At 37.1% G+C, this 20790-nt stretch overlaps 2 protein-coding genes across 14 annotated transcripts in view; one reads left to right on the top strand and one right to left on the bottom strand.

Annotated features, from left to right (window-relative positions):
• BLNK (B cell linker) overlaps positions 1-20790 on the top strand; it is a 93593-nt gene that overhangs the window by 2063 nt on the left and 70740 nt on the right. For 6 of the 13 annotated variants that reach the window (XR_015805165.1, XM_088169161.1, XM_088169158.1 and 3 more), the window contains exon 2: positions 5661-5723. Coding sequence is in view for 10 of the 13 variants with exons in the window: in XM_088169161.1 (XP_088025287.1) it covers positions 5667-5723 (57 nt within the window). In the remaining 3 variants the exon portion in view is untranslated. Of the gene's footprint in view, positions 1-988; positions 1123-5660; positions 5724-20790 lie in introns of those variants that run through there. The other 7 variants (XR_015805164.1, XR_015805163.1, XM_088169159.1 and 4 more) reach the window with 3 other exon arrangements.
• DNTT (DNA nucleotidylexotransferase) overlaps positions 1-20790 on the bottom strand; it is a 133006-nt gene that overhangs the window by 106566 nt on the left and 5650 nt on the right. The gene's annotated exons all lie outside the window — the stretch shown is intronic.

The raw sequence follows: 20790 nt of genomic DNA, 5'->3' as shown, positions 1-20790 counted from the left end.
TGCAGGAAGGTGACAGCAGGGAGCAGCTGGCAGCCAGGAGCAGCTCCTCAGAAAATTCAGAAAATGCTCCCGGCCTGGTGGGCAGTCGGAAGAGGAGGAGCAGGTACAGCTGGCGGCACGCACTGAACTGCAGAATTCTTAAAGCACTATTTTTAATTTGACTTTGAGGTGTTCTGAACTAGGACTGCTTACACCTACTCGGCAAGCAAACAGCCTGTACCACATAAATATCTGCACTCATTATCCACGTTTCACACCTAATGCCATCTGTTATTTTGTTGTTTCCTGTAAGCAGCCATTAAACCTGTAACTCACACATCTCCTACCCAGCTGCTTCCCATCTTCACAATACATGAAGACTCTACAAATGACAAAATCACTCCTGCACTCAAACCAGGCAAGTAACATTTCTTAAGGAATACATGCACCTCTCTCTTCTGCTGCTGCATACAGTGGAAAGAGTATTGCTGCCTCCTGACATCCAGAAAGATAGTGCCCCCCCTTGGAAAAATTCACAGCCAACATTATGAAACATTGAACGCTACAAAGCACTATGAAATTCAACATAATGTTTTCATAATATGCCAGCCAAGCACCTCAAAGGTTTTTCTGAGCAGGCCAAATTTAAAATCAAAGAGCTTCAATCTTATTTCTGAAAATTCGGGAGTTGAGTTTTGCCAGATTCAGTGTTCTGCCAAGTCAGAAAAGAGCAAAAAGGTATTCACTGGCAACAACTGACCTGTCAGTCACTCTAACAGTAAAAACACATGCAGGAAAATTTAGAGGACAGCAGATGACACTTCAACTTTTTCAGTAATGAAAGGCATGTGCATATGTTGATAAAACAACCAAGTTCCTTATACTGGAGTCACTCACACAACATTGGTACTTCCTAAATCACCCTTTACAGGCGTTCACTTTAAGTGAGCAAACAGGAAAAAAGTTGCAAAAAATACTTCCTCCTCGGACTTCTACATCAGTAAAAAACAGTAAAGCAAGAGTTCAGTATCATTCATGCAGATCAAGTCCTTCTCCCTGGATAGAAACATGACCACAAAACTACCATCTCAAGAGGAGTTTGAGAACTGGACAGCTTTTCAAGTTGCAGCTCTCTTAAGACAGGTACTGAATCTGTATGCAAGACTTTAGGGAGTTCAGGCTATATTCAGCTTCCAGAAACTTACTGGATTTATCCTTGAAAACTAGATATCTTATCCTACATCTAGCATAAATATTTTAAGGTGCTAAAAATAGTTTAGTCACCACCTACTAATATAACTTAAGGATTTTGGTACTCTCCTGTTTTCTACAGAAATCTAATTCATGGTAGAGGCTAAGATCTCCAGCATTATAAACCACAGAAAAAAAATGTTTTCTCACAGGAATTTTTTTATAAGAGAAAAGGTATTTCATGCCCAAATTTATTTCCTGCTGGGAAGAAATAATAATTTCAGAGAAAGTATGTCTAATTTTATATTTGAATATAGCTTTAAAATTTACAGCATGTCAATAAGAATCTACTGTTCATCTTTTCTTCTCAATGCATATATACACACAGTAGCTGCTAGATGTCAAGTTTAATATACTTGAGGTTTGGGGGGCTTGAGTCATTCCTTTGTTGGCTTGTATATTTCTTTGTTCTTAAAAGTCCTTTCTAGTATATTTAAAATAACCTGAATTGCACAAAGTATTCCAAGCTCATTTTCAGACATCTTTCACTATCTTACTAATCTCTCAGATATATAAAATATATCCTCCATGATACAGCCTTTCTTTATTACATTTTTCCGTATAACTTGCTGAATATTATGACTCAGGTTTTAGAGTTCTGCCTGTAACTTCTAAAGTCCATTCCTGCAATTGGATATATAATCTCATTTTATATCCCTTTTGTTTGTTTTTATGCAAGTTCCTCTATGTAATTTTGTATATAGGACTTTTTTTCTTGTGTTTACCCTAATTCTAACTGTTAGAGCACCAATCTTTTCCAGTACCTTCTTTACACCAACAGTGAGAATTCATGGCCATTAAGGTTTCTCATCTTTTTCAACTGAAGGAACATACAATCTTTGTCAAGGAAAATAATAATGCTATAAATTCTTCCTGCAGGAGTTCCATTTGTAGCCACAGAAAAAGTAGGCCACAGTTTTAAATGATCATTTTGTTTTGTTTTTATTTCGTTTTGCCTGTACATAAACACATGTGCTTATTCATGTAAAATTTAAAACAAAATTTAAAAAAAAGAAAACAAAACCACAAACAGTTTCACAGTGGAGATGTAGCACAGGTGGACCACTGTTCCCACACTGAGAAAGCTAACTTCTTCCATGGAATTAATTCATGCCATAAAGAATCAGCTAAGCTGGGAACTTGCTAGCTACTCAGAGGATTAATTAGCTCACAGCCTTTCAGCTTAAAGGAAATCAGGCTAATTTATAGAAGTTAGAATGGTTTTAAAGTACCCTGCAATTCTATGCAGAATACAAGACAGAAAATTAATAACAATTGTTCAACAACTCAAAGGCTTCCAGGGAGATTTCAGGCACACCATAACTACTGGCTTCATACTTGTTAACAGTGAGCCTTCCAACTTTATAAAAAGCTGTTAATGCCTGTGTTTACACTCACAATGCTGATTAAAGCAGCTGAACAGACCAGGTACTGCAGTATAACCACATTAAGTGCTTGGCCATTCTGTGTACCAAAGACTGGCCCAGCCATTTTCCCGTGGCCACTGTGGACAGAGCTGTCAGCTCCCACTGCCAGCACTCCAGAGAGCCTCAGCACCAGCTACTCCATCAATTCCATAGCCAGACCACATGCTGGGGGCTGTGCTGGAATTCCCCACCCTAACATTGGCCATACATGTGCATGAACCCTAAAAAAAGGGCTGTTAAGGATACAGAAACAAGCACCAAAATGTGCCAGAACTAGGATTACCTCTGTAGCCTGAATTTCCCACTTTCACATATACATCATGATAGCCTGTAACTGCTTCTTCACATGCTATTTTTCCATTCACAAAACCTGCCAATGCAGAGAAACCAGCAGGTTTCTGCATTATTCTATGCCATTACAGAAACTGTAAGATGCACAAGGCCAGGACTGGCTGAAAACCAGAGAAACAAATACATAGTACTGTTGATTTAATTCTGCATTGAAATATCAGACCCTGTTACTGCCCCAGCACAACTCGTTTACCTGATGGTATGCAAGTCACCCAGAAAAAACATGACATTTCCCAAATGTTTGACTTGCAGCAGTGGAAGGCAAGAGCTACAACCACAATGGCAGCTCTGCTCAGAAGGTAAAAATGGCAAAACATTTACTATGCAGATATAAATTTACATCTCTTAGATCTAAACAGCAGTTAGGTATCAAAACCCACTGGATACTGTGCGAGTTTTATTTCTCATGCACCTCAACTCCCCTTACAAATGAAGTTTTCATGTCAGAGAGTGGTCTCAGAAAAAGCAGGTATTAGTGTTTCTGAAGTACTTGGACAGTAAAGAGTGCTGTAGAACAGTTCAGATTTTTATAAAACCATTCTGAGTTCAGAGCAGGTATTGAGTACTGTGCAGTATAGGTACACAAGATAGATAAGCAGCAAGCTCTGAACAGAAAACAATACATTGACCTTCAGGAAAATATCAGCTTTCATGCTCTGTGACTCAGAGGAGGTAGAGGTATATTCATGTTGATGCCACTATATATATATATATATATATGTAAAATGGGTATATACATATGTACCATGCAATTTTAGTCTTTTGTTAAATTTAAAAACCTTAATGATATAGATGATATAGATTTTCTGTGTCATAAATACAAGAGTTCTTAACTAGCCATTCTGCAAAGTGTTTCCAGCCTCATGAAAGGCATTTTGTATAAAATCAATACCTTAACTACTAAATAATAATTAACTACACAGATTTTGCATTTTCCCTCATAAATAAGTGAATATAGTAATGGAAACCTGTTAGCCATGTGGATGTACCTCACTGTCATCTTGCATCTATGCTGTAATTGCAACAACACTGAAAAATTCCATACTGTGCTCAGAGTTTATCTTCTTGGCCTCCATTTGCCATGTAGTCTGGTCTCTCTCCTACTGCTGATCTTAATATACTTGTAAGAAAAGTTAATGCAATCTCAAGAAAATTAAAGGTTCCATGGTCATCACTAAACACCAGCAGCAAGACACCCACTTGCCTGATGCATTTAACTGCCTAAAATAACAAATTTTCCCTTACATGAAAGCTTAATTAAGAGCATAATTAAAGTTCAAAAGCAGCTCATCAAGCCAGTAACTGGGGATAGAGGTAGAAACTAGAAATAGACGGGCAAAAGCCAAGAGAAGCAGAAAGTGCATAGCCTTGATTCTTTGCCTCTCCACCAAGACCAGTGCAACTGATGGCAGATTAACACAATCCACAACCACTGGCCCAACAGCTACAGCAACCCTCTCTTGAATTGTGATCTTTTTTGTATTGCAAACAAGCAGGACTCTCCCAATCATAGTAGAAAAAAAATATAAACCCAGGCATATCAGCTAACAGGCCAAAAAAATATCAATATATGTCTGAACATTTTCATATCAAAAAGTAGATAAAATACACATTGACTATTTAAGCATAATCAGCTTTAAGTAGTCTAGAAATACAGAATAATTTTAGGAAAGCCACATAACTATGTCTATAAGAAGAACTTATTGCACTAATATATCTCTGTTAGCATCTGATTTGGTCACTACTGATACAGACATTTATACCTAAGCATTACAAATACTAAAACTGATTTTGAGAGTGGTACATTATTAAAGCAAATATTTCTAATTTTTTTGCCACTTTCCATGCATAATTGTTAATGTCTTTTAAAAGCCACACTAAGCCATCTAACACACCATGAGATTTTTGGGACATCTTCAGCCCTGATCCATTCTTTTCCACTTTTTAATAGAAAATCTGATGGGTCTCTCTTTTTCAAAATGACTATTAAGTTGTTAGTTCTATTTCAAGATGTAATATTTCTGGACATTCTGGTTTCACTTTAATTTATAATAAACATCAACTTTGTTAAAAAAACCATGATTACCACAACCACATTACAGAAAAAAAATCCTGTTTCTGAACCTGAATTCTTTCCAACAATGCCCATCATCATGGTAAGTGCAAGACACAGCCCAAATGTCTGGTGCTGGAGCTGAGCAGCCACCAGAGCAAACAGAGATTGGTACTCAGGAATGTGGGATGATGCCATGGCTACTGAAGAACTTTTGTCTCAGGATACCTTTTAACCTGTTTCTAATTCTGACTCCTTATCCCATAGCAATCCACATTGTTCTGTTGGGCTCCTTGCTCCATTTATATGGCATTTGCTGCTTCGTAATTTCTTCTTGTCTACTCCATTCACAATTTCATTAGCCCTTATTCCCTGTAATCTTTCTTCCTAAGAAAGAGATAATATTGTGTCTTATCTCTTATGTCAAAGTCACTGCTTAAGCATTGGAGTTACTCAATATTCTTCTCCTAATTATCCTTGTCAAGTAGTATAACAATTTCCACAACCCCGAGTACTTGAGCATGGAACTAATAATGAGTTTGTTTACAAATGTCAAGTTTCACAGTGTTGTAATAATCTTGTCTTTTTTCTCACCTCAGTTTGGAATGCCTGAATCTGCTGTGGTTGTAGAAGAACTGTGCATGAATGGATCTCGTCTCTTGGTAAGCAAATATTCCATAAGTGCTCTCACTCAGGTGTATTTCAGCATGAGGATTGTACTCCTTACAGTGCCAGGAAATAACCTGAAATTTTCCTTCTTTATACACACTTCATCAATTGCTTTGATTTTGCATTTTAGTGGGTTGATTTACACCTCTGACTCAAGGAATCTCCCATCAGCACACAGGTGTGGCAGAGGACATCTCATGAAATATGAGGTGGTTGTGGGGTTTTTTAATATAGATATTTTAAAGCCATCATTTATATAAAAGTTTTTTCATAAAACTTGCAAGATTAAAACATTTACCAGCACAGAATTGTACATGAATTTTATAGCAAAAGTTTGGAGATACTGGTAGTAATACCTGAAAAATCATAACATCCTTTCCTGAACTCTGTAGAATTTTTTGTATTAGTGTTTAATTGATTGCAATTAATTAGGAGAGGGGACTAAAATAACTCCTTGAACTGCAGCAACTCCTCTACCAATAATTCCATTCATGTAGATATTGAAGTAAAAGTTCCTTAAAATCTATTTTTAAAGGTAAAATTATTGTTATGGTGAATTTATGCACTGCAGAGATACTTTGTTTGCTTGGCAATTCACTGCTCAACAGAACTGTTTCCTGGGTGCATCAGGAGTTATACCTGCTGTTTATGCTAACAAGTGCTGCAATATGATACATGAGACTGCAGGTGCAGCACGGCCACAGAGTAAAACTGGGTTTTACCAGCAATTCATACTAATGTAGTAGGACTAACAAAGCACAAATACACACTGATTGCTGTCCTGTTCAGCCATTATAAACTGGACCACTAAATGTGCTGCAGTCTCCATCACTGGATGAGAGGCAGTGAAGTTAAAGCTAAGGGTGGTTTGGTGGCTTCCTGTGGCTCTGCAAATAAAGCTCTGCAGCAGCAGTGGATTGAGAAGTAATTTCAGATGTTAGTGGTAACCTATGCAAAACACAAGTGAAAAAAGCAAGGAGAACAATGGATGACCTTTGGTGACAGTCTGTGATACAAAAGCAGCATGATTAAAAATGAAAGCATTTACTGGTATGCTCTCCAAACTATGTAGTCTCTTCAAAATACTTTGAAAGATTATTTTTCACTGCAAAAAACATGGCATTATACATGCAATACAATGAGCAACATACATTTTTTATGTCAGTATATAAAAAATGAGACAGGTCTCACACACTGGTAGAAACTTTCCTACAAATTTTATATAGTCTTTAATTGAATTGTTCAATAGCATTATCAACATGATAAATCTGCATGCTTGAAACAGAATTAATATGACAACACTAAAAAAAAAATTCAAATACCTGTATTTTAGTATCTTTAATAGCTTTATTTGAGTAATTGTAAGATGCTGTTCTCCTGTATCCAAGCTAACCCATATATTAACTGAAGAGTAATTAAATCAACAGGCAAGTTTTTTATTCCAAGCCCCTAGCACAACATACAAGAAATCTGTTCAGTGCCAGAAATTAAATGTTCTTTATCTGCTACAATGTATGTTTTAGAAATCACAATGTTGGTAGAGCTACCTTAGCAATATACAACAGATTAACCAGATGTCAGACACTTCCACTCAGAAAATCTGAGTTTCTTCCTACATGACTTACAGCATGATTCCCTACCTGATCTACTGTTCTGTGTAGAGATGTTCAGAATTCAAAAATCCCAAAAGATCCTGAAGCTGTGCCTGTTAACTGTCTTTTGCAAGAACCTGAGGGTTTACACTTCAGTTTATCCTTCAGTTATAAGATGCATATGATTTCCTTCTACTGCTGTCTGCAAAGTCTAAACAGAAGCTCAATATCACCTTTAGACATTGAGCTTAGAATCACTAGAGAAAAGCTTGCCTTCAATCACTACACAGTAGTGAACCAAAAAAAAACTAAGCCCCATAACCTTAAAACAAAATACTTCAACAAGCCTGATGACACCTTCTAAATAGAAGTGACATGTTTACCTTTGCATAATAATTTTAAAAAGCAAATACAAGTTTGCTGCTGTGTGTACATAGAGACCCCGTGCACACATGCAGATCTCACAATACATGTGCAGCATTTCTGTGTGTCTAACAAAAGTTAGATTAATATTTAGATACAGGTCTGCTTTTGCTATGAGATCTGTCAGGAATCACTGAAAAGTGAAAATTCCTTCTAGCCTGGCAGATAAAGAAGAAAGCATCGCTGTGGTATCTGACATGAGAACACAGTGAGCTTCCCCCACTGCACGTTCAGAGAGGCCCAAGTTACTGCTTTACCTTTGCATGGGCTGAAAAATTGTCCATCCCAGCTGCAGAAGGCACAGCCAAGTGCCTGGGCAGCCCAAGGGGAGCCACTCCATCACCTACCATTGCCACCCTTTCCAATTCCCATTCAAGCCCTTCTTCTGAGTGTGATTCCAGCCTGTCCCAACCCCCTGCTATGGCACTGACACCTTAAGCACATGCAGTACAGGTGGTTTGTGCCAGAGAGATATGACAAAATCCAGAGGCAGTGCCAGCCCACCTCTAGGCAGCAATGAAGGGAAGCTTTCCTGGAAAGAAAGCTCTGCAGCCAGCACACTGCACTTTTATCGAAGATATGAACACCAACACACCAGATGTGCCTTTATTTCCTGTTTTTCCAGTGAGCACATTCATCTTTTTAATTTTTCCAAAGAGGAATGTTGTTAAATGTTGGGAAAATGCTGTAGAAGGAAATTATCCTAAAGCCTGCCACTGAATGAACATGAAATGATTCGGGGAACTGTCCTGCACAAAATCCTTCATGTCAAATGCAAACTGCATTTTATTTGAAAGTGAATCAAACATTTATCAATATTAAGGTCTTTTTGAAGTTTAAAGTGTTCAGAGTCTTGGAGACATTACAGCCACAAAAGCTGTGATAAGGTGTCCCCACACCTTAAATCAATTTGACTGCCTTCAGAATAGAAATAATTAACATTTACATGGTCATTTCTTTGAATATTTCTTGCTTTTGAGTGACTAAAAAAACAATCATTTTTATGGTAATATCCTATTCTGTTTTATAAACATTCTGAGCATCGAACTGAACTTTTATAGGAAACTAAATTACATGCATTTCATAAAAATTTAGAAGTAATAGCTCTTCCTTTACACTTCTGTAGAATCTAAAACCACAAAAGGGTGGTATATTAGATCTGAAGTCTACCATGCACTTTCATTTTCCATCAATAGTACCACATTTGTGATAGTTACTCAATATGCAGGTCACATCTGAGTGATGCTAATCTACTCCTAATGTGCAAATCAGCATTAAGCCACAGCTGCATTGCACAGAGCATATTATATTCTATCTTGCTTTTTAATGTCTGAACTTGCTACACTGTACTCCTGCTTTTCAGTTCCCTCTAAGTGTAGGTTGCTTGTTTGATGCTTTTTTTTTAAATTCTGTTTTGAATTCCCAGTGACAGATTGAAAAAGATATAAAAACAGTGAAGTTTTACTTGAACTTCAGAACTGGAAATAGAAGACTTTCTCATTGGATTTGTATATAGAAATTTACTAAAAGAAATCTAAACACAGCAAAAGTGGTCAGACATTGATTCTAAACCACTTTCATGTATTTCTCCTCTTTCTTGCTCTTTCAAAATGTGTTTTGAATTGCATGGCTGGAATAGGAATGCCCTGGAGAAAACCAGAGCCATGTTATTCACAAATACTCTACTGGGGATTTTTGAATAGTATTTAGAAATTGAACCTGTGTCTTCCTGTGGGAGATTTCTGACTCCCTGCCAGTGCAAAACACTGCCAGAGCTTGTCAGGTTCAACTCACCAAGCCTGTCCTTTGACATCCATTTCTGTCAGCATTGCTACTGAGAAAAAGCAGCTCTTGTACAGAAAAAGCAACCCTTGTCTCTCTTGGGTGCTCCCTCCCGTCCCTGCAATGCAGAAGTAGCAGACAGGAAAGGACAGGAACCACATCTGCTTTCAAGAGTGACCACAGCAACCAAACACAACACACCTAAAGCTCCTCTGTTATTTGAAATCTGCAGAGTCCCACCTTCCCCAGCTTCAGCTAAAAGAATATTTCCCAATGATAGGAGTGATATTTTCACAGCATGGGATATGGGAATAGGTGGAAAGATATTAAAATTGGTTTAGGTGGCTTGGATATCTGCTTGGAAAAAACGTAACCAGCATCAGGTTCTGTTCAGATTGATCTGACATCCACCCTTGTATACCTGGTTTTACAAATAAAATTCAGACCATGAATGCCTTCAGTTTCCAGAGAGGGGGAAGAATTCTTTTCTAGGTCCTATATCAAGAAAAGAAATTAAAGACTTACTAAGTAGATTTTTATAAGCTAATTCTTCTGGGAAAGAGCCAGAAGAGTCTTGCCATGTTTTCCGTGGGTGTCAAGCAAACATAGAAAGCTTAGGTAAGGTCAGAGAAACATGGTCCCAGTTACAGGTACTGCTGAGTGCCACCCTTGGGCTGGCTGTTGACATTGGGTTTAACAATATACTGCATATCTCAGACACCCATAAAAGAAGCTTTTTGAAATGACACAAAATCTTTAATATTAAAGTTTTGGCATACCCAATTGTTTTGGGAGTAGAAGTGATGTAGGCATTGTTTGTCCTGCCTTTGGCAAGACCATAAGGTCACCATGGCAGAAAAAGGATTGCTCACCACAGAAAGTTGGCATTACAAAAATACACATCTTCAGCTACAAAACTAAATTAGGCCATGTAACTGCATTAATTTAGCTGCATTTTTTTACCGTTTTTATTCCTCTGACATTGCTTTCTCCCATTTATCTACCATCTGCCACCTTCCTCCTTTGCATTTCACAGTGACTGTGCCCCTCTTTATCCACTCCCCTTTAAACCTCCTTGCCTTCAGTGCCTTCTAACACCTTCCAAGGAGCTTTGTTTCTGCTCCTGTTTTATCCAGGGTCCTCCTTCCCTTGGCTCCTTAATAAGGTTTCATTGGTCATGGATTGACATTTCTCCTACTGACAATCCTCGTGAATTTACACTCCTTCAGGTTTCCTCATTTCCATTCTTCACAGATGTAAAGGTTTCCTGTCAGAGGCAGCAAAAGTGGCTTAGATAGCAAAAGTATTTTTTCAGAATTTCCAGGTATTTCTACAGACTGTGCTCACTTTCTCAATGAAGAGTGGATAGTAATAGGAGCTGGGCACCTGAAGAGCCTGGTCTCTTTTGTGCAAAGACAAGTGATCTTAGCACCTATTCCTTTAGCAAGCACTTAACAGACTTTGAAAATACAATGAAAATAAAGCTTGTTTAAAAGGAAAGTTTTCAGGGCAGGAAGAAACTGGAAATTTCTCCTCCAGGGAGATAGATGCACAGCATTAAAAGAGAAGGGAGAAAACACAACAAGAGTGGAGCAGTGCAAGTTTTGCCCCCGGGCAGTTCCTGCAGGGATGCACTGGGGGGCTGAGCAGAGGCACAGGTAAGAGCAGCTCCCTGGGTCACACTGAACAGCAGCAGCTGCCAAGTCCAGAGGGCTTTGGTTCTGTTTCTTACCGTCTCTAACCAAATAGGAATCTGCTTCTGAAGGCAAAATCAGTCACTTAGAGTCATTTCGAGAAGAAAATTGTAAGAACGTGTCTTAGAAAGGAGACAAACGTTGTTTAACTTATCACGTAACTACAAGCAGAGTCACCTTAAAGAGACACGGGCTAAAAGAAAGATATTTTACATTTTTACATCTAAGCACCTCTGCTGCTGATCAATCATCTTTAACCAGGTCGCAAGGTACAAGGGTACTACACATTCATGCATCATAAAGCATAAGGCAATTGTAAAGTAAGAGCAAAAATTGCATATTTATCCTTATTCTCAAAAAAAAGGAAATATGAAACTGGATTACTGAACATAGAAATAATTTCTGAAATCTAGGGCACTCTGAAGATACACATCATTCTTGGTACACAAGAACACAACTATTTTAGCTTTCAAGTTATTAGTTAAACATTTATGAATATTAGCAAATAAAAAACTCAAAAGAAATTATTAGACTGAGATACAAAGTCATCATTATCAATGAATTCCCATTGTTAGAAACTGAATTTCATCCAATCATTTTGAATTATTTTCCTGACAAGATTTTCAAATATCTCAAAAGCAACTTAATAAAACTGTCTAATGTCATAACCCAGCAACTGAATCTCACAGTAAAAAATTCTGAGCCCGTGCAAAAATATTTATTGCAGGAGTGGCCCCTTATTTTTTTTCCTGTGACGGAAGAGCATTTCTATTCATATTCCAAATACTGCTGCCAGAAATTATTTGAACATAATTATTGTTTTATGCAGTAGTTGCAAAGGATGCAAAGTGTTTGTCTGCTTTCCAGTCTTTAAGCTCCAGCACACAACAATTCAATCAAATTCTAAATGTCATGATAGTCATAATTACATTAAATATGGATTAAGGGAGTATCTTTTGACACAGAATCCTTTGTTGATAATTTTAAATGTTAAGTTTTGTGTACCTTTCAAGTTCAGGGAACATGAAAAAGAATGTTAGAAGTTGTGGAAATTAAGCCACTGTGTCATAGTTTCTAACATGGACTTTGTAAGCCCTTAACTGAAAAACAGGAAAACTCCACAGAGCCTTGGGCTTTGTAATTTTTTTAATTTCCTCCTGTTTCTGTTTTGTTCAAATATCCTAGCAATAAAAGCACACTCCTTCTTGTGAGAATTTGCGATTGGATGAATCTTCATTTTGGTTGCTTTTGTATTCTTCCCTTCATGAAAGATCAGGAGATTTTACAATGCATGTAAGCTGCTTCACAACACTAATGTCCAAAATCATTAGTAACATCTAAAAATCGAGCCAGAAACTATAATCACTTTCCCATTGTTAAATACCAGCTGCTAATCATTTCAGAAATCTTCTAGCATGCCTAATCAGAATTTAGTCCTTCTGCTTTCACATTATCTGTTTCCAATACAAAGCTATAAATTCCTGATTCTCCACTCTTCATCTTTAAAAGGGTGGGTGAAGAGGGGCACATAATGTTCTTAACCTGAGAGATATTTCCAAAGGCTTCTGGAAAAATACACTTTTCTGCAGTAAAGACTAAAGCCAGCTGAATATTAGCAGTTCTCATGAGAAAGCATGAACAAGGTTAAAAATTGATGTTATAGAGGAGTTTTTCCAGGAAAGGGACAACTCTTAGGGCTCTCTCAGTATGGAAAGGTAAATACATGTACAGTTCTGTGGAAAACAAGAAAATCCTGTGAGAACCAGACAATACAGCAAGGAGAAAGGACTCCTTGGGAATAGGCTGGAGAGAGGCTGAAGTTTTAAATTGTCTGTTTCTGCTGAGTTCAGAAAGGGAGGAACTCATCAGCCTTCTATGTAAAAATGGGATTGCATTAAGTACAGCTGATTTTAGTCTAAGTTTCTATTGCAAACAGAGGGAACCTGGAAAGGCCTCAAATATTAATATTTTATTTGAGGCAGTGGGTGATGTTAGTGCCAAAATGAGATAAATTTCCAAGGGATACATTTCAAGCTGCAATTCTTAATCCAAAAACTAACTGGAGTCCTAAGGGCAGAAATCAAAGACAGCTAGAAATTATTGAAAAAAAAATAAAGGAACATCCACTTAAAAAAATAATAATATATATATGTAAAGGGCTGTGAAAGGAATATCCTTTTGTTGAAACCTGTCTGGATACTGCAACTACAAAGCTACTAATTGTAAAGTGACATGAATGAAAGCAAAACAAGGACACTGCTAGCCACCCAGGACACCCACAGGGGTGTTATGTGAGGATCATTATGCCAGGACAGTTCTGCTGGTAGATTTTCACTTAGACACACTTGTAGCCTAAGATTTAGATATAACCTGAGCACATTTTGCTAATGCTGACTGAGCTATTATGGCTGTATTAAAAAGCCTAAGGCACCTAAAATGGAAGTCCACGAAATCTGCAATGCAAGGTTATAGAAAGTAGAAGCATTGAGGAAGTCACAAAATATCAGGGAGTTTCCCTTAGTAAAATGAAGCCATTTGGGGTTTTTTTTACAGGATGACATCTGCTCTGAATAAGCATGATGATAAAGGGAAGGGGGGAAAAAAAAGCAAACACAACAGGAACACCAAGCCTATAGGTTGCTAGCAATGTAGTGACTTCTGAATTTCAATGTAATCTTGTCTTTAATTTAAAATGATCAGCAGATAGCTTGCATGACCTGTCAGTTATCAGCATACTGCTAAGAGCAAAAGCTTCCAGCCATTCCTAGAATGGCTCAAAAGACACTATTAAATATTTATCAATCTTTCCATATCTAAAAACTCATGGAATTTGCCCACATTAAAAAATAAAAACAAAACACACACAAATGCAATTGCAGAGATCTTTCATAAGTTTTCCCAGTGCCAATTTCACGCATAAGCACAGACCTTACATTGGGGAATCTGGCTTGAAGCTTGGGTTGGACTGCTGGGAAACCACATCACACACTGGTGCTCAGGAAGAGGCATGTTGGAAAGAATTTAGAAATCCCAGAGGTCCTACAAAACCAGTGCTTAGAAGAATAAGAATTTCAATTATTTCATGTATTTTAGGTCCCTGGAATACTGAAGAGTAAATTCTATCCAAAATTCATATTAGTGTGTCAAATGCAGAAACACAGCTCCTATTTGTAGGGTATTTGATTTCCTCTAGGCACTGTTACCTGCAGCATTTGGCTTCACATTAATAATCAAATAGGCACAAAATTCCTAAAAAGACATTATAAATTCTTTATTAATATTCTTTCTACCTGCTATAGGAGATTTTTCATTTTGTTTCTTTGCTTTTCTATTTATTTCTTCCAATGTTCCTGTGTAGCAGGGCTTTTTCACTTAACAGTTTAACTATTTTGTCCCCTGCTACTTGAATGCAATTTACACTTTTAAAGGTGTCATTATCTGCATCCATTGCAACAGAGTCCTTGAAAAGCATAAGACTGAGAATTAATAAAACCTTACAAATGCCATGGGGTTGATTTCTCATGGTATGACCCTGATAGAGTAAAAACTTGATTTTCTATCAAACTTATTTAAATGTCCCATTAGACATCTAGAACATCTAATCAGCATAATATGAGTAGGCAGGATGCTTAACCATCTGAATATAGGACGAGATACAAATGAATTGAATAAGTCATACAATTTTTTGGTTAAAAAAAATACAGGCATTAGACTACAAACATATGTTATCTATTTATAGCTGATGACCTATTTTACTCTCTCAGAACTACTCAAGGCAAATGCTGACATTTGCCCTTAACCCCTAGTTTCCTGTGAAGGGGAAAATACAACACTTCATTTGTGTTTTAGATTGTCTGGGTCTTGTAGTATATAAAAAGCAGATGAGAGAAATGTCTGTATGAGCCAGCATCACTCTGCAAGTGAAAGAGACTCTTCACTGGAACAAACAAACCCTAAAACCTCACCCCTTTACCTGAATGTTTTTGATTCAGGTGGTTTCAGAATATCTGAAATGCATCTGTACAAACACAGCACCGAATTTAGAAGAGGCAGTAGGAAGAGGGCAAATAAATTCTGTAATAGTATAATCCCCAAAGCCTGGGGTTTAGTCGGTCATATATACACTTTCCAGACAGAAAGTCCTCTACTGACAAAATTTCAGTGTTTTTAGAACTGGTCCATGCATTATTTATAGTGTTATCGTTTCTTCCTTTTCCCTGTCCAATTAAGTATTCTTGAACTTGACAGTGTAGAGCTACATTTTCTGTTGGGTCTTGAAGGACTTTTGTGACTGTGCTCATGAATAAATTCAGAAATAGCTAAAACTGAGGGACTCAACAATTAGGTCATATGAGGTTGTTCTGTTTTTCTGTGTTTTTCATCAAAACACAAACCACCACATTAGTTCCAAATGCAAGAAATATCCATTTGGTCAGCACAGATAAAACTGTTATCATTTGATATTGGCAGACAATAGCTGAATTTCCACAACATAACATGAAGTATGGTTGCAACATCAAGAGTTTCTTGGATAAGATTTTGCCTTTGTTGAGCTTCAGCTTGAAGTAACCCTGATTCATGAATTTTAATCAGCTAAAGCCAAACAGAGCCACTTTTGTCATGTTAAACAGTGACCAGATTCAGTGACACTCTGCAAATGCCTGGTTATCAGTCAGGTCAACAATTTCTCCAACATCCACCATCTGATCTTGTGCACCTCACATCTGAATGAGCTTCAGATTCCCTCTCTCACACGTGGGTAATAGTGGGAAGCTGTAGTCATTTCATAAACATATTAGAGTGGGAAATGCTAGAGTCTCTTACTTGGGAGGTAGTGCAAAAGAAGGAAAAAATATAATTTGTTTTTCCTTATTTAAGTATTGTAGAAGAGATCTGGTCACACTATGCAGGTATATTTGGCTGGGTAATTACAGCCACACATAAAAAGCTAAGAAAGTACTAAGTAAAAATAAAATTTACTTTTATTACTTAAGTTTTATTTTCCTGGACTAAAAATACAATACTTCTGTTTAGGTTTATGTAGGAGGTACACACCACTATGGATTATTTCGTTAATTTATAAGGACAAATTTCTAAATTGATTTTGTTTCCTAAGTCTGCATGTCCAAAGTTTAACACCTGTGCTTCCCTTCTCTGCAAGAAAAATAAGTCAATGTGAAATACAGATTTAGCAACAACACCCATCCATTTCATCACCATCCTAAACTATTAGGGAGTTTAATTTTTTTCATTTTTTACTTTTTTCTTGCACCAGAAATAGCTACAAGTAGTTAGGACCTATAATTGAAGTAATATGGTCATGGCTAGCAACTTTAGTCACTAGAATAAATGTGGAAAGTCATGCTAAAAAATAGTACTTAGAGTATTTCTTGAACTATGAAGAAACTTAAGTAATCAAAATTGCCTGGTTTTATAAAAAGAAAATTATTTTATTTTGCTCATGGTCAATTAAAAAAGAACTGGATTTACATTGATATTGAACTCGTTACAAACTCATTTAACACAGTGGGGGATTAATTTCTAATAAACAAATCATTTGCCAGCAATTGATAATTGACACATCAGAATTCAAATGTTCTCTCTTTTTGTGTTCTTTTCCTGTTTTACAAGTGTATATCCCCAATTATAAGGATGGCTATTATGTAATATGATCATCCATTATTGCCTCTTGACTTTCACAAATCATTTAGAGAGCAGCATATCTCTTTTTATATATTAGTGCTCAGTGTTCATAAAATTCCTCGTTTGCTTCTGCATGTAAACAATACTTCATGTCCATCACTCTGCACTATAAAATTCTTTAAAACCTTCATTAAAGCATTCAAATGTAAAAATGGAATTATTCACTCTAAGCTAAATTTCAGTATTAGTCAATGGTTTAAGGGTGGGAAAGGGATAGACAAAGTTAACCAACAGTGACTTTTTCCTAAAAAGAAACTACTCCCACACACAAGGAAACTGGGGTTAGGAGAGTAATTTAAAGTTAACATGTTGGTCACTTTCATCTCAGCAGAAATATCATTGACTTCCAGATACCATAATAATGACAGGCTAATATTAGAACTGTTCAAAAATATGTGTATTGTTTTCCTGGAATGAGCTTATTTTTGAAGCCATGTGAATCTTCAGAAATTACTAGGATGTGAAAGGACATTTGCATGTACAGTTTTGACCTCTTCTCTTGCTCTTTGCTTGTTAATATATCTCAGCTGGTTTGTCTCTTAGCATTCCAAAACTTCCAGTAGCTTTCAAAGCTCAACTTTTCTCAAAGAAAACATGCTGCTTTTCCTTTCTCCCCACACTGTGAACTCTGCACAAGCTTTAAAGACATACTGCTCCAAAACGGTGCAATGGCAGCATACTGAAACTCAAGTGTTGTTTATGAACTGCCAGGAAAGGAAAGAGTGTCTGTATGTCAGTGGAAATTTTGAATTTCTTGTAAGCATTTAATCTCAGCTGTCAACAACATGTTGGGTCATTGACTTATAAAGCCTTGAAACAAAAATATTTATTTTTAGACAATTTAAATATATATTCTGATATTTATTTCACTTCAGGAGCCATGCTTGCTAACTACTGTAATTTAAATTTCAAAAATTGGTAGAAAAAGATTTTTATAAGGGAGATTCATATATATTTATATGTAGTGGAAGAGTCATTTCAATGACATTTGGCATCATTTTTATAAGCCACATTAACTGCCTTGCTTACAATTAACTTGGGTCACTTCAAGAATGGCCAAAAGGAAGTCTGCTTCACATACATTCCTGAACAGTATTTAATGCTATAATATCAAAGCTGAATATACTAAGAGCAAGATTATAATATCTGAATACTTGGAAGGTTTGAAAACTTTAGAAGTAGACAGACTTCACTGGCTACTGTGAAGTGTCACAGAGAAAAAGATAGAATTTACATTTATGAAGATTCATCACGCTGAAAGGGAAGGGAAAGATGCACATGCTGGGTACCCCAGGACTTTGATTAAATATACAGATCCAGCATGAAATCCAAATAAATAAATGTTTGTATGTAAAGACCAAGCAGCAATACAGAAGTATGACAAAAAAGGAAATATTGTATCATTTACATACTGATAGTCTGTAGAGCAATATAAATATGTACAGGAAAACAACTTTAACCTCATATGTTGAGTCTTACATCTAAAACTAGATCTCCTTTTTCCTATCAAAATCATCTAACAGTTTAACATCTATTAGATAGATATATGTCACTTGACAAATAGGTCATTATACTGTTAAGTTTCCATGTAAGAACAAAGAAGGTGAAAAACTTTCAAAGCACCTTTTCCTTTGCTTCTTTCTAACTGACACTAACTGTTCAGGTCTTGACAGCTAAAGTAAAATGAAATTTTACCTCTCAAAAACCTCTCAAATTAAGTTACTCTGATAGCTATCCCCACAACATCTATCATCCTGAAGCATCATTAGCACCAGTTGTGTTGCACTGACAGAAGACGTTGATTGCATTAAACCAGAAAATAATTAAACCATTTAAGTACACTAATAAATTTATTGGCATCCCAGAAGATGGGATATTGGGGTAAGGGGGAAGGAATGCTCTATCTACAGGCTGTCTTGCTTTGAGAAAAATAAAGCAGATATTTAAATCAAATATCCTTAACCACTTTGTAGCTGAGTACTTACTGAGAAAGTTTGTAAAGCTCTTTGTGTCAGTGGTTCTCATTGAGTAATACTGTACTAGCCTTTGGCTTTGCCCCTTCAAGATGTGGCTCTCAAAATCTGGGGCTGCCGTGGACATAAACCACTAAGCAGCACCTGGTCCCGATCACAGACCAGGAGAGAGGTGACTACTCTGTGCTATACCTGTCCTCCTCCCCACCTTAGAAGTCTTCATCCAGACTGCTGTGACCCAACACAGATTTTGTTCATACTTTGAATGAAGATATTTACAGATGCATGTGTAGTTTTTCTCCAGGAGCATAAATAGCTTCTTCTGTTTGAGCCAGAGCCACATGTTGCATGCACTATTGGCACAGTCTTTCCAACACATACCAGTTGTGAAGGCTGAGTTCTTGCAGCAACTTAGACCCGGCAGGTGTGCTTCACAGTAACAGGTCTTAATTGTGCTTAATCTTGATACCTCTGCTGCTTACCTAAATTATCACTATTTGTGATGTTTTGTCCTACTTGCAATGACTGCCAGCCAGCACCTTAAGGTCTACCTTTACACAGAGTTATTTCAGCCATTGTAATTCAGCAGTCATGATCTTGCTGATGGAGTCAGTGATTACCCACTATTAATAATATTGCTTGCTGTGACTGAAGTAATGTGAAACAAGCAAATCAAGTGCTCATTTTCAAGATGTCTACAGATAGAGATACATGACATACTTGTGACTATGTGAATTAAAGAGTATCTATACAGGATAGCTTATAACCATTGAGATTATAAAAATCTAAAGAGAGGAACTAAAGCACTTCCCCAAAAACCTAAACCAGTATCAAAGAGGGTACAGCAAATCTGTTCCACTATCCAGGGAGTACTTTCAAAGTCAAGTAGCCCAGCACACGTCTGTGTTGGCATTTGAAATTGTTTCCTCAATGTAGATGCTCAAGGTGCTTATGAGATGGTTTCTTTCCAAAGAGAAGACAGCCAGCCAAAGTGTTTAGGGTAGGCAGGCACGTACTAAGCCACATTTGGTTTCCTGATTCAGTATGAGTATTTATTCTTATAATTAAGATTTGCTACTTCTAGTTCCCTTGATGAAATGTAATGTGCTTACAATTATGCAGATGTTCTTTCTTAATCTTTCAAGAATATATAGATTTTGCTTTTAAGACTGCTGTTACAGCTTAACTGTTGCTGACAACTTCTGCCATAGTATTTGCTTTGAGAGGTAAGATGATTCTCATACTGCTTCTCTACAGCATTTTTGGTCTCAGCTGTTTCCCCAGTACTTCTTGTTCTAATTGGTTTTGTCTAGCTGCAGGAAGGCAGAAGGCAGCTGATTGTGCAGGCAGTGTCAGCAGGGAGCACATCTGCACAGTTCCCAGGCCCCTGGCCAGCAGGGGAGAGCTGAAGGTCCAATGTCACCCACTTGGTGACAAGATTGATCCCGCTGCTCCCAACAGCCAGATACACCTGGAGAACATCTGTATTTAGTTACTTGGCTTGTACAGCAGCAGTTAACTAAGATTATGAATTAACTTTCCCTAAGAAAGAAGAGTCCTTGCCAGTCTCAGCTACCAGGGACCTGAGAATTGATTCCTGACAGCTATATCCTGTTGTCATTTTCAGTGTCCCTCACAAGAGCAGGATGGAAACAGTCAGGACCCAGAAAACTGAATTTTGTATTTCAGTGCAATGCACAGAGTGTCTTGCACCAACTCAGCCTGAGCCATTGTTTACAGGCATTACTCTTCCTACTAACTCAATATTCAAATACTGAAAAACCACCATCACAACCATTTTAGCTTGCTTCCTCTCATTCCCTTAGTAAGCAAATGAGATGAACTGAAGGGACTTTTTCATACTTACAGAGATGTCTGCTCACGTAAGGAAAC

The sequence above is a fragment of the Sturnus vulgaris genome, chromosome 8 (assembly GCF_052056855.1).
Source record: "Sturnus vulgaris isolate bStuVul1 chromosome 8, bStuVul1.hap1, whole genome shotgun sequence".
Classification (NCBI taxonomy): domain Eukaryota; kingdom Metazoa; phylum Chordata; class Aves; order Passeriformes; family Sturnidae; genus Sturnus; species Sturnus vulgaris.
The sequence above is the reverse complement of the archived record's forward strand: the minus strand, read 5'-3'. Positions and strand labels throughout refer to the sequence as shown.